This window comes from Rhinichthys klamathensis, unplaced genomic scaffold (genome assembly GCF_029890125.1).
Source record: "Rhinichthys klamathensis goyatoka isolate OS25496 unplaced genomic scaffold, OSU_Roscu_1.1 h1tg000321l_1, whole genome shotgun sequence".
NCBI lineage: Eukaryota > Metazoa > Chordata > Actinopteri > Cypriniformes > Leuciscidae > Rhinichthys > Rhinichthys klamathensis.
The window spans coordinates 491,169-506,133 of record NW_026606837.1 but is presented as its reverse complement, the minus strand read 5'-3'; the positions used below and the strand labels follow the sequence as shown (position 1 = coordinate 506,133).

General features: G+C 36.7%; 1 protein-coding gene across 2 annotated transcripts; it reads right to left on the bottom strand.

Moving 5' to 3' along the window:
- Positions 1-2,251: 2,251 nt before the first annotated feature.
- On the bottom strand, positions 2,252-14,393 carry LOC130105495 (C2 domain-containing protein 2). 2 transcript variants are annotated; one of them, XM_056271505.1, is made up of 14 exons: positions 13,931-14,393; positions 13,663-13,758; positions 13,103-13,222; positions 9,578-9,679; positions 9,303-9,419; positions 8,565-8,682; positions 7,635-7,743; positions 7,081-7,145; positions 6,549-6,664; positions 6,080-6,236; positions 5,790-5,894; positions 5,513-5,640; positions 4,532-4,814; positions 2,252-2,602 (listed from the first exon to the last, which is right to left on the bottom strand). In XM_056271505.1, exons 1-14 carry the CDS (start codon positions 14,198-14,200, stop codon positions 2,373-2,375), a joined length of 2,016 nt encoding a protein of 671 aa, XP_056127480.1. In that variant the 5' UTR covers positions 14,201-14,393; the 3' UTR covers positions 2,252-2,372. The 2 variants fall into 2 exon arrangements, with proteins under 2 accessions (XP_056127480.1, XP_056127481.1); XM_056271506.1 differs by lacking the exon at positions 2,252-2,602 and adding an exon at positions 3,282-3,337.
- Positions 14,394-14,965: the final 572 nt, after the last annotated feature.

The window sequence follows — 14,965 nt, the reverse complement described above, 5'->3', positions numbered from 1 at the left end:
GCACAGGCTTACATTCATTATGCACAGACATCAAGGTCGTTGTCACTTTTTATAACAGCTGTTCAGTTATAATGTCATTTTGTAGGATAATCAGAAAGCAAATCAGCCATTGGGTTTGAAAAGTAACAAAAGCTCTGTTTAGCATTACTTGAAAAGACTTTTGCATTAAACAACACACATTAGGCTACACAAACATACATCAAATGTGAAATTTAAAGCTTTATTGATATAACAACAGGGTTTCATAAACTAGCATACTTGTGGTAGTTGTAGTCCTTATTCAACAACACATCCATGTGTAATTTATGTTATAGAGCAAAACAAGTCTCTTCAAGTAATGACAGACTTTATTTAATATCACAAACCACCGTTCTTAAAAGCTGACAGAGAATTCCAGAGGGTTTTAGGACTACAAACGCAACAGCTTTATGAGTTCTTACTGCACAGGCCATGCAGATGTGTGATCTTAATATTGCAAGTAAATGTGTTCTGGTGATAAACAGGTTCTCATGGATACAATTATCATTCACAATTTCTACAGACATTCTGGTTAAGGAGGCCAACCAGAATCCAACAGAAAGCACAGATGAGTTAAGTTAACAAGGAGTTCTTTAATGCACATGATTATATTATGATGATACGCATAAAAAGAGGACTGATGTGTTCGATTTTATTTAAAGGCTAGATCACCTCTGGACGGCCAAGCAAGCATGACAAAAATAAAATCTTCATTTGCCTCCTGTTTCAATAAAAATGACCTTTGTTTAATTTTATGACTGTTAAGATGAAATACCACCAAATGAAGTGTTAACAGCCTGTAAATGGCAACACACAACAAAAAAAAAAAAAAAAAAAAAAAAAGATCACAGAACAGTAGTCCTCCCAAAATTCAGAGTTAACGGCCAGACTGCTGAAGTTTCTTTCTGGCAACATTCACTATGGACAGGCATTCAGGTTTCTTCTACATATGCAGCTTGAGTTCAAGTAAATGTCAAATGGAGCCTGTTATTGAATCCCCTTCCCACAAATCCACTGCAGTTTCAGAATACAAACTGGTGGCTGGCATTCACAATCAACATTTTAGGTGGCTTAAGATTACAAATCAAAGAAAACACCACTCTTGGGAAAATAACTCATGAATCGTGAACATATTGAATAGCTAAATTCAAGAGGACAGTGCTCTTGCATTCTGGTCTTTCTCAAACGGGAAAATTCCCTTGCTTAGTGTTAAAAACCTTTGGTACAATTCACACACATCAACTTCTTTAAAATTGTGTGGCATTGTGGAATGACGAAAAAAAGAAAAGAAAAATCAATCAGCACATTTGACAATTATACAGTATATTGAATAATGTATGCTTAAAAAGAAAATATTTAAAATAAAATAACCCTTATAATATCTTTTGTTGATATTTTCCCACCTCTGCTTAATATTTAGAAATTAAAAGATGAACAGAAAACCAAACCCGTCTTAAAGCAAACATATCAGTGCCAACCCAGAACATTTGAAATGTTATGCTCTGTTAGAAAATGTTTCACTCAACAAATTTGGGAAAATAAAAGTCACTGTTCCCAGAGACAATTAGGCTTAAACTGCAGATTAGTATCCCTATCAAAATAAAAACTCCCATATTCAATTCACATAAAGGCAGAGATCTTTCACATGATTTTGAACAAATCCAGAGCATGTTCACAACCAAACCCCCCAGAATTCACTGCACATCACTGCAAATGCATTTGGAATGAGTTCTGAGCATATAAAGAAGTGCAAATCAAACTGATGGTTTTCCCTTAGATAGTCAGATAGTCCAGGTTCCATCAGGTCACCAGAGGGTTTCCAGAGGGATAAAGCTTAGGTAAATAGCAAGAAAAGGTTATCATCAAATCCCACTTTGGTTAAAAGGCCACAGACACAGAGTATCTTTTGCATGATGATCACTGTTTGCATAAGGTTAAACGATTCCTTTGAGTCATTTGGAGCGACGAAGAGAGCCAGTGCTCATTTGGATGCTGTTCTGTAACTTTCTTGCATAAACACACATTTCACAAGGTGAAAGAGAAAGTGACAAGCCTCTGATGCCCATTTACATGGATGAAGAGATGAAACTAGTGCCATGAAGACAGACTTCATAAAATAGGTAAAGAAAAACCAAGCTGAAGGGTCTGAATAATAATGAAAGTGGACTTCTGAGAATGTGCATGATGTGTTGAGAGGGAGTTGACAAAACAGTGATTGTTGCAACGCGAAACAAGAAATGACTTGCATAAAAGTTGAGAATGAATGTGAAAAGGAGGACGTTAGAAAAAAATTAAGAGGTGCAAAAACTATTAGTCTCGATGAAGGCCTTCTCTAATGCAACAGAGTGGGCAGTTCACGTGGGCGGTTCCCTCACTGTGCCGTTGGCTTTGCTCTTGCTCTTGGGCAGAAGCTTGTGGTTGATAATGCGCCTGAAGGTGGCCGTCCTCTTTTCCCTGTCGCCCATCATGGCCGCCTCGGGATGCTCCAAGTACTGCAGATCATTGTGGGACTGGCTCATTCCTGGCTCCTTTCGCTGATGTCGCCGTCTGAAGAATAGCTTGGCACTCTTGTGCAGGAAGCTGCCTACAGGGGGCGCCAAAGAGAGATGAAAATAATCAGCCAAGCTCACTAACATACTTCACTGAGCCAACCCGGAAGTCAAACTCTGATCAACAGGAAGCTAAACCATAAAATTAGTAATCAAATATTCTGTTGGTTTTATCGACTACCATGAGGAAACAGCGGATTTGTGGGAATTGTGACGCAATCTGTGTGTCATTTTCAGCTCTGAAAGATGCTACTGCAATACACTGGCAGCATCAGATGGAAATTAGCTGAAAGAATACAAGCACACTACTAACACAGAGTATGCAAACATGTTTGAAAGTGCTTGGTTTTAGAATCAAAGCAGCCTAAACCAGTCCACACCAGCTTAGAAGTTCAGGAAGGTTGAACTTCTGAATTTTTATGCTGTTTGGGCAAGTTATCAGCTGAAACTCTCACTCAGCCAACAATGAAAAGGTTCAATAGCACAAAACAAAAAACAAGAGGTGCCTCCAAAGATTTGAGAAGCCAAACAGCATGTCAAATCTTTCTCCATGTCCAAAATTCACGTTTGAAAAACCATGTTAATCAAATACAGGGTAATAACTTGCTTATTATCCCGATGGAAGTTTAAAACGCTGGGGCATGGACTAGCTTTTTTTACTAAAAGGGTTTGTTAATTTCACAGGGAAGTCTACATAATTTTACTATTATAGACTTCTCAAGAGGTCACTTACTCTTCCAGCAATAAAGTCTGGTTAGCACAGGTTTCCACTTTAAGATAGCAAAAAAAAAAAAAAAAAAAAAGGTGATAAGGGAGAGGTACAGAGGACAAAAAAAGACAGTGAATGTCATCAAATGTGAGAAGTACAGACAGAAAGACACTAGACAGTGCTGTAACATTCATATTAGACAAAGGTGAGACAGAATTTAGTAGCTCTGTATTAACTGGCATGCCACTAACAAGACTTGAATTTGGTTGAGATGTTCCTTTTTAAGACATTTTTCAGTCTTTTTTTGAAGGTTGTTTACATTAAGCAACTCAAGTGACGGAATAAATGGCTACTTTACTCTTTGTCTTAATTGGACATTAGTTTAAGATTCAGATCAGCTTTTTAGAATAATTAATTCTAGAATAATAAATATTGTAGTTACAATTTCGTGGGGCAAAATATCATAAATTTACCTGATACACACTACCTATACAATAGCACAGGGATAGTATAATCTCTCTCAAGACCCACCACAATATTTGAGATCAGAAAACAATTGAATTACTGTAAGCTTAATGTTAATCAAAAGTTTGATTTGAAAGAAATTGATATGACAGCGCATATGTATATAATTAAAACGCGGCCTACGCAAATTCGAAGTGATTTTTACTTAATGTTGGAATATCGTGCATCCCTAGACGAAATGTGTCATTCACTGAAACACAAGTTTAGCTGCAGCCAAGTGACTTTCTGTGACCCACCTTTTCCCACTCTGTGACCACGGTTTGAAAACCTCTGCACTAGCATAAACACTACTGTTAAATTTTTAAAGAAATTAATAAAAATGGAACTTTTGTTCCAGCAAGCATGCATTAAATTGTTTAAAAGTGACAGTAAAGGTATTTGTTACAAAAGAAATCTTGTTCTAATTAAATTCTGTTCTTTTGAACTTTCTATTAAACAAAAAATCCTGAAAAGAAATGTATCAGCGTGGTCAAATAGAGACTTCTTTCAAAAACATAAAAAAAATCTTAACGACTCTCAAACGTTTGGCCGGTAGTGTAAATGCATGCCTTTGACCTTGTGGTTCACATGCAGACCTGTGATCAGATTTATGACTCTAGTTAAGCACTTGATGTAGTTTGAAGGTGTAAACTGGTTAAATAGAAACCCAAAACCCAGCTCAGCATAATTCTGAATGTTGTTCTTTTTCAATACACAAAGCTCAAAGTCCATTCCCTTTCTCCACCCTCACCTTTTCCTTTTTTGGAACCCGTTTCAGAGGTACAGAGGGACAGAGAGGACTTATCCGCATCTGGGTCCTCTCCAGCCTGACTCTCCCAGTCCTCCACATGATCTGTGCCATTCGCACCCACCAGAGACTCTATGGGTTCGAGAAAGCTGGGTTCTGCCACTGTTTCCGAGGGTAATGCTGCTGCTTCGCTGCTGGTGCCCTCAGATGCTCCGGACATAGAAGCGTCCATTGCAGCTGCATATCCAGCCATCAAAGTCATCTCCTCATCCTGTGTTAGAGGGGCCTAGAGATCAGATTAATAGCAAAGCTTCAATTAGAAACTGACAATTAAAGCCAAAGAAGCCAAACTTGCTTTAAGATGTAACGTGACTAGGGCAAGGTATCACTAACTATTTGTTGATACAGCACAAAAAAATGTATTCTGTCTGATACTGACAATATTGTACTCTTTTGTAAAAAATATATTACAATCAAAATCAGTTGTTTTAAATGCTACAAGTGAATTCAGGCATCACAACATTATAATGTAAAAAGATCTAAAAAGATTGATAGATGTCCCAAAAATGACAAACTACAAACATTAGGAAATGCTTGCTTGATTCATGGGTTGATAATCTTGATCTAGGATTAGAAGGTTTCCAATTTTGAAAATAAATCTGATCAATTTGCACAATTTTGTATAAATAAATCAAAATCATTTTTAATGCTAAATGATTTTTGGGAATCACAACATTATAAATGTACAAAATAAAAAAGAAATTCTAAAGATTTTCTAAATATTCCATTTACCAAATTTATTAAATTATTAGTGTAAAAAAAAAAACATTTAAGTAAGCAATTGATGACACCGATGGTAATATAAATGTAAAAAATATGGGAAATGAGAATGCACAGAAAAAAGTAAACAAAAGTGCTATGGTATCAATATAGTGTACATCCCTACTAAATACGCATATGTGGGCAAGCAGTCTTTTTCTGTACCTTGGTTACTCCTGAGATGATGATGGTGCTCTTTTTGACAGGAGATTTGAGCTTCTGTTTTGCCGACTCATGGAGCTGTCTAATGGCAGCCTCGGCTACAGGGTCGGTCCCATTTAGCATCAATAACTCTGTGCAGGAAAGAGAGAAAAAGAGTGTACAAATGCTGAATGTAACCTATTACTAATGTGTATTTTGCATTCATGCTTGCTCCGGGATTGCTGAAGAGCACTTGCGGAAATGCGTATGCCACTGAAGTCAACAAGCTTGGAAATCTCACCTGTATCCGATGATGACAGGGCTTTGCTAACTTTGGCTCCGAGTATTGACTGCTGCTCTGACACCCTTCTCTCCACCAGCTTATTTCTAGAGGGTGATTTGGATTCTGTAAGAGGGATTTTTAAAAACACGAAAATCATATTAGAGATTTCGATTTAGTGGTTTAGGAGATTGACATAACAATTGTAGCATTTTTATATTTAACTTTAATAACAAATACCCAAATAAAACCCCCACTATTTTGCCTCCCTCAAAAATTAACAACTGAATCAAAGGTCAAATGAAAGCTACCAGGTTGCAAAGGTCGTCCTGGTTTACTCCTCACAGCAGTGACAGTGGTGACAACGGTGCCACAGGGCATCACAGTGCGGTCCATCTCCACTCTCTTAGTAGGGGCCGGCGTGGGCGTCTGCCAGCTCCGCACCTCGCTGGGCTCCAGGTAGGTGAACTACACCGAGAGCATGAAGAGGTAACGTCAGGTTTCATTCATTCAGGTTGGTAAACAAATATATTCAGTATGGCATAATTCATTTTCCAAAGGAAACGGAACGAAATTATAGTTTAGGCTTTCTTATAGTTCTTTCTGCATATTAAGCTTGGGCATTTTAATTCACTTCAGCATTAAAGAGTTTCAGGCCAATGTACACAAAAATACATAAAGAGACACATTTCTATGAGAATTAGATCTAAAATAAAATCAAAATTGACATCTAGTTACAGTCTCATTATGATATATTGATGATATTTGATATACATTTACCTCAGTAGTTAGTGATCCGGTCATATGATCTTTGTTCATGAGTGAAAAAGTCTGTTGACCTTTGGGGTGTTTCTTCACTAGATCAAAAGGCACAGATACCTGACCTAACAAACCACCTGGGAGGAGAACAGAGAGTGATGCCTGATCAAATCAAATGAATGCTCATTATTTAATCAATGCGTTTGCCTAGGAAGGCAAAAGTGACACTGAATAAACAGACAAACATTTCACACAAGCGCATCTGGCCTGTTAGAAATCAGGGTGAAAGGCCAATGACATGAGGTAATGGAGGCCGTCACATTGTCTGTTAGCAGAGTTCAGATCATAATGTTACCACAGTATCCTGCTATTAGCTCAATAAATGTACCACTTTCACCTCATTTTGAGGATATTTCATGATTTAGAGAAACAGATGACAGAAAGTAGATTAAAATTCAGATGACCTTCAAGCTTTTGCAGACCCAGATTAATGGATATCACTATTCTGTTTTTATGCCGTTAAGCTGGTTTATTTTCGGTCATGTGGACTTACTCTCCTGAGGTTTGCCGTTATCCACGACCTGGATGTTCAGCTCCTTTGATCGGCCGCTAAGCTCACTGCAAAACCATACAGAGACAGGAGATAAAATAAATCATACGGCATTCCTATCTAAAAAGATGCCCCAAAAATACCAATCATTTTATTTATTTTAAATGTCTTAGGACATGGTTGCTGGTTTTAAATTTTGTGTGGATTTGTGAGTTGACAATCCTGACCAAGCTTTTGAAGGTTTACAATTTTTAAAAATGTTAAAATAATATTAAATATAAAATGTTAAAATAATAAGAATATAAATAATTATTGATATTTATATGTATATATACGCTATTGCACCTGTGCTACTAACATTACTAAACAGCCAGTTTCCCAGCCAGTAGTGTCACTCCAACATCAGCCTGATTCACATTATTTCCCTTTCCTAATTTCCTGTCCTATCTCTATTGTACTTTTCTATAACAGCGGCAAAAGGTTAAAACAGATATTTTTTTTTCAATGGGTATAAATTAAGTTGGCAGGAGCAGCTGGGGAGGTGGACCTGAACTCACAATATGAAGGGCTGATCCCAGGCCGGGTTGGATGTGTTAGTCAAGACCGAACTGGTGACCTTCTGAGGAGGATCATCCAACTGGAGGATACACTGGGGATTCATGCCGCCTGAAAGCAGAACAGAAACAGTTTATCATCTTCAAGCACAAGCAATACCATTCCGAAAGTAGACTCATTTGCTAATGTACATGTAACCCATCAAATAAAACCAGATTTTTGTGCCAAAAGACAAAGGAAGAGATCTAGTACTGTTTGAGCTAAATGACTGACTAATGCAGAGAACACTCTTTGTCAAAATGAATTATGCATAAAACGGATGAGCTGCCAGTTGTCTCCGTTAAGTGCTTGGCTAGGCTGTAATAGTGACTTGGCTGGAGAGCAGCGGGACAATTAGACCACTTCCGAAAATGATTTCCGAACAGAAGGGACATCCTGATTGAGGGAAACACAGGCAGTTCACTTAAGAAGTCATGGGGGCGGTGCTTTTTGGGAAGTGTTGCCTGCACTTTGTGCCCACAACAAAATTCCATCTAAATTATTGGCTTTATTTCTTCGATCCAAGCAATATTAAAACATTAGATGAGGTCTGTGGTATATATGAGGTCCATCTAATACATAACGAGACCAATGGGACTTTAAGGATGTACATTTTTGTGAATCATATGACCATATATTTAGAAATGGCCCATCATAAACAGCTATCTGTGATTACGAAAGGCACATAATAAAAAAAAAGGTGATACTAAATTGTTACAAAAAAAATTCTTTCAAATGCTGAAAAGCATGTTTAAACCAATATACATCATGCTGCATTTTATTGAATATTGTATAAATCTGCATAAATTAGTTGGCTAAATATTAAACACCTGAAAGGACATACATTCTTCATTAATATGTGTGTGCGATGCACTACTCTTTTGGCCACTGACCTGCAGCACCATTCTCCTGTTTGCATGTGACCCGGATGTTCTTCACTAATAGTTTCCATTCATGTGCTCGCGGGGGCTTTGGGGGTGAGGTCACCTCCAAGGTCTTGTTCCTTACTTCCTGTTAAAGAGGACAAAGGAAATAAAACATTATCACTCATAACATCAACAGCAACATCCTTTTCTGTGTTTTTCTCTCCATTCTGAGAAAATTCCAAAGTTATGTAATTCTCTGAATATTATGACATTTATCAGATCATATATTCAAGGCCTTAAAGGGATAGTTCACCCAATGAACTATAAAATTATGTCATCATTTACTCATCCTCAAGTTGTTCCAAACCTGTATGAATTTCTTTCTTCTGCTGAAAACAAAAGAAGGTATTTTGAAGAACATGGGTAAACAAACAATTGATGAGACCCATTGACTTCCATAGTATGGGAAAATTTTTTTATATGGAAGTCAATAGGGCTCATCAACTGTTTGGTTACCCATGTTGTTCAAAATATAGTCTTTTGTTTTCAGCAGAAGAAAGAAATTCATACAGGTTTGGAACAACTTGAGGGTGAGTAAATGATGACAATTTTAATTTTTGGGTGAACTATCCCTTTAAGACAAACATAATAGGGTTTTAAAACTCTTCTGTGGTTGAATTTGAAATGATGTGGAACCTTTTTAGAGAGGATTAAGAGCTAATGATGATACGATAAACACTTAATGACATTTGCGCAGGGTTGTACCTGGACTTCTGCAGACTCTGCATGTCGGCTGCTCAGAGTTACAAATGCTTGAGCTCCATTCAAGACCTGTCTGAGCCTGTCGCTCACAGCCACTTCACTTAGACTCTCATAATCTCCCTGAAACACACACAGAGTCATGCCATGTGCTTTCCGAAAAAAAATAAGCAGAAGTTACCCCTTAAAAACGACAGAGATTTACAAATGAAAAACAGACAATGAGAACCGTACTTAATCATGATCTTTTCTTTCTTGAGTGGTCTGATGAGTGAATATACCTGCGCAAAACCTGGCGTCAGCTGCAAATCTACAGAGTCCAGGTGAAGCACCCTCCAGGAAATCTCCACCTCCCTGTTCACCTCTTTCATCTGTAGGGCCAGCTGTGACAACAATAGACACACAAACGTTACTTATAACCACAGACACAAAACAAGGGCTGATTTGAGCAATAAGTCATGAGACTGTGTACAAAATTGTAAAGCCTAAAACCTCTTTAAACATGGTTTAATATAAGGTCTCAATTGTTTTGTTGCTTTTAAAAGCTCACAAAACAGAAAACATAGTTAAAATTAAAATGTCAACCATCATGTAAAACAATGTTAGCTTCTATTTATTTGTTCACTTATTTTTATTATTAGGATTTTTTTGGCATTTATTTTTGCATTAAATTATGGATATAAACTCAACCTATTTAAATGTAAAGCTTATCTAAAGTTTGGGTCAGTAAGATAATACAGTAAAACAGTAATATTGAGAATATTATAACAATATAAAATAACTTTTTTATTTTAATGTATTTTAAAATGTAGTTTATTCCTGTGATGGCTAGATTTTCAGCATCATTACTCCAGTCTTCAGTGTCACATGATTCTTCAGAAATCATTATATGCTGTTTTGGTGCTCTTATTATTATCCATGCTGAAAGCAATTGTGGAAACTGAATTACATTTTTTTCAGGATTACTTAATAAACAGGAAACTCCAAGAAACAGCATTTATTTGAAATTGAAATATTTTGTAAATCTAAAATAAATACCTTACCTTTGAGAACAGACCTGCACTTTAAAAAAAAAAAACCAGCAGCAAATGCAGTATGATAAAAGACACCAATGTTTAATAAAAGTCATTAATAATAATAAATGACAAAAAATAATTTTTCAACTTATGGCTATTTACCATTGTCAACTTGCCACGTACAGAATCAAACTACTGTGCACTCACACAAGTATGTGTATGAATATTATTGATTTAAGAAAAATGCTGCTTGAAAAACCAACTGAAATAAACAAATGACCAAAAATCAGCTATAAATTAAACAATAAATGCTGCTGCTTCAATTCAGCAAGGCAGAAACACACAGCGACCTACAACAGAATAACCTAACACTGCCTACTTCAAACTCACAATAAACAAAGGGTCCAGAGCATTCTCATATTCACAACAGCGCATTGAGCCGCAGGGCCCACAGTACATGGAGGAATGGGCTGTCATGTCCAAGCACGACTGCTTTACATTTCTGGAGAATGAACTTGGATGAAACGAGGAGGAAAAAATGACAGGGCGCCAAATTCCTTTGCAGTGCTCTCAAGTTCATTCCCAAATCACATGAAATAATAGTCTGAAGAGACAGCAAATGCTAACCAGTTACTATTAGCTTGCCTTAGAGTGAGATTTATATAATCAGGAAATGCTTCAATCGATCTACTTCAATCTTAGGCTGAAAATATATTTGCTTACAGTGCTTGTGCCAAGTGTTGGACCGCATGGAGTTAAAATAAATGGGTTATTCCACAACCTTGTATACGGCTGTCGGGGTTTAGAGTGCAATGACCTCTAGAACAGAAACAAAAGCCCTAAATATACTGTTATTCAGCCTACAAAGCCATTCTAACAAGAGCTGGAGCTTTCCAGTAACCGGCCTTGACCAGCAGGGGAAACAGACAAAAATATGCAATAGCCATATGGATTCCTCCAGAAAGAGGCTGAAATGACAAACAGAAAATAAACGCAAAAACTCCTAAACATGCAAGCATTCTGTATGTACATTTGGCACATGCCCGTAATTCTATTTACAATCTAGCACTTGGCCTAATCCTCTTAAACAAAAACTGCCTACTACTACAGAATACCATAGATCCGGGGCGGATTGTGGAGACATATGAGGAAAATTTTAGATTTTACAACATGTTAAATGTTTAGCCATTCAATGCACTTAAAGCTAAAACGGGATCAGCAAAACAATGAGTCGTCGAGTAACTTACTGGTTTAAAAATAGCTGTAATTCAATTAAGCAAAGACGGTGTGAGCTCTTAAACACAATGTATTGTCAACTACTGCAAAAAAGCTGCAGCTCTGCACACTGAAATTGTGATATAGTTTTTTTTTGTTTGTTTTTTACTGCTATTTGTAGTGCAATATTAAAATAACTCTGTTCAAGAGGTACAAGCTTTTCCATGAATAATTCTGGGCAGGATGTACTAGTGCAAGTGCACGTGCTCTTTCCTGAGGCAGAGACATATTAACGGTGATTAAAATAAAGGCAGGACACTGAGCCAGTGCTCGCGACTGAGGCACTTAATCTGATTCCCGTGGCGAATAAAATGGCAGAGTGAGTCACTCCCTATAAATCAAAAGCATCCAGGATGGTGCACGAGGCGTTACATCTCTCATGAGAACATGGGATGTCCCATTCAAGGGCAAATGTGTTTATTCCTCATTCCATATAAGCCTAATAGGACTGTACACAAACGGAGCAGTGTTCTTAGGGTTAACTAAAACTATTAAAAATGACAAAAGAAGATCTGCACACAAAAAATATGCTAAAAAGCTCACATGAAATGTATTGTCCAGAGGCACAAATAAAGTGCAATTTTTTTTGCACTTTTGCACATTTGACTTAGCTAAAATTATTAAAAATTAAAAATAAAGCTGAAATAAATATTAGATGAAAAACTTAAATGAAAATTAGAAGCATTTACTTGGTGATTTACTAAATGATATAAATAAGTTTAAGTTGATGTACTAAAACTGAAATAAAAATAACAAAAATTAAAGCTATAATGAAATATTAAATAATAAAAATTACAAGAGCACATAACAAAAAGACAAGCCTAACTGAAACTAAAATGAAAATGTAAAAATGAAAAGCCAATTCATTTCAAAATATTAATAAAATACAATAGAAGTATACTATGTACATAAATAACATAGAGGGGTTGAAGTCTGAGAACACTAATGAAAACATTGTTTTTTGTGCATTACTTTAATTCTACACATTTTTTTGTATATCCAAGTGAAAATGGAAGAAAATCTGACCTTTTGTATAAACAGTTCACATGATTAGTGACATAGAAACCAAACAAAATATAAAAAATTTACTATTCATTTTACATCTACCAACACTTCTTTGTTTTAAAGGTTTCAAAATCCTAAAACTTTATTACTTGCTTTAGAATATAATTAACTTCCCCATAAGACTTATTTCCCTCTTCACTCAAACTGAATGTACAGTTCAATTAAGCATAGTGTTGATTTATCCCCATGTGATTAAAATAACTATTTACTTTGATGACAAAACACATGACAGACTTTCCTAGAAGCACACAGAATGAGACGCTTGTCTGCTCCATAGGAATGTTTTGAAAAAAAAAACTGGTTCATCCTCCAAACCAAATGCCAATATCTCTGGAAGCATTCAAAGAATGACTGTCTTGTTTGACAATTTGTTATACAGACGCCAAAGCCTGATGTTTACTCAACCATCCTCAAGTGACTTTAAAGAGCAGAATAAACACTCGTTTTTACCTGCAGACGAAGTGGAGATATTTTCACACTGTATCTCAGGGGTGTTTCTGAAGATGCTGAGCTTGGTAAAGCACTGACAGAAAACTGCAGTTTGTTCCCAACCACCTGACACAGGACATCCTGCAAAAAGAAACCAACTATGACTAAAACTAGGTGGAAACTTTAAATATCCTAACATTTTAACAGTCATAACACTGCTAATAACTTTCCTGAATCAACAAACAGCGGTGCATGTCAAAAGGAGAAGTCTTATATCATACTCGCCCTATTTTGATTCAACACATGCAAACCTAAATACAGGCAAGTAGGGAGATCCACAATATAGTGTATATTAACTTAACTAACTTTAACTTTTTAACTTTATTGTCCCCAGGGGGAAATTCTTTTCCACAGCACTGCACTTGTTTAACACACACAACATAACCAATTTAATACAAATAGACAACTACAGAAAAAAGAAAAGAAAAAAAAGCAGTTAAATAACACTCAGCGATGTCTGTTGTTAAGGTATGTGATGGCTGAGGGAATCAGGCTTCGAAACATGCCCTCATTGCCCTTACCTTTTGACCGAGTGTTTTTGTAAAGCTTGAAATCTGGTCCACGGCCAGTTCTGATGACTGGACACCATCATCTTCAAAGGTCAGCTGAATCCCGCTCTAATAAGAGGAACAAAATACCAAAGTAATACAATAAGCAAAAATAGACCACAACAATCTCTTATTTTTTAGGAAGACTAACTATATATATATATATATATATATATAGAGAGAGAGAGAGAGAGAGAGAGAGAGAGAGAGAGAGAGAGAGAGAACTGAATTACAAACAAACCTGTGATCTACGAGCTTCCTCATTAAGGCCCCTAAACCAGGCTCTTCTCCACTGACTCTTCCAGCTTTTCAGAGACAGCACCCAGCATAAAATCCCATCAGCTTCCTCTGAATCCACATGACTGAGAGGTGTTTTCCCAACAGGGGGTTCGTTGGAAAAATACAGCACCAAGTATGTAATCAAAGTGACAACAGAGGCCAGAAAGAGAGTGACCATGCAGAGCCACTGCCAGTCACCCACCCCGGAGAAAACACCCTCCATAGACGACATGATCACCGAGCCATTCTCTTAAACCCTTAACATGTTTACCCTCAGCTCTGCTCCTCACCCTTCCGCATCCCAACACAATAACGAAACTTTCCTTCCTAGAATAATTGAGTAATAAAACACCTTCACAAAACAGCAAAAATGAAAGTTCACGAACGGAGGGTGGGTGGAAACACGAGACCGGTGGATTGAGGCTCGTAAATCTCACTTCAACCAGCAGGACAGCGACAGATAGAACAAAATACAATTATTAAATGTGATATTTATAATATTAGAGCATCTGTACAACTACTTACACACTAAGTAATTTTTTTAACATACGTTAATCACAGTAAACCAATTGTGAATTAATCTGCGAGATGTTAACAGTGTTATCGGACACATTCAATTTTTTTTTAATTACAGGTTTAAAAAAAATATTATTAATATTATACATTAAAGACATCGGTTGGACTATTATTTGCTATTTGAAGACATCTCTAAATAATAAAATCATTAGATCCGGAGTAGGCTAACGTTACTCGACGTGAAAAAAAAGTTCCTGAAAATCCCCCCGGTGTTGATGAGCCACGTTACCATCACATTAGCCGAGCAGAAAACAAAAAAAAAGAGTTTAAAAAGTGAAATTAAGTGCAGTCCTCGTCTTCTGTAACGGGGTTGTTCATCCTTCTGTGCGTGTAAGAAGAGAGATAGAAAGAGAGAGGATGTGTGTAACACCAACACACACCTCTGATTTCAAGGATTATTAGCTTTGCGTTGAGGTTCAGG

Excerpts from the sequence above, each read along its gene's own strand:
- LOC130105495 (XM_056271505.1), bottom strand. The coding sequence starts at position 14,200 with ATGTCGTCTATGGAGGGTGTTTTCTCCGGGGTGGGTGACTGGCAGTGG. Across the intron at positions 7,744-8,564 it reads ACAGGAGAATGGTGCTGCAG|GCGGCATGAATCCCCAGTGT; the intron begins GTCAGTGGCCAA and ends TTCTGCTTTCAG. Across the intron at positions 6,665-7,080 it reads TAACGGCAAACCTCAGGAGA|GTGGTTTGTTAGGTCAGGTA; the intron begins GTAAGTCCACAT and ends TTCTCCTCCCAG.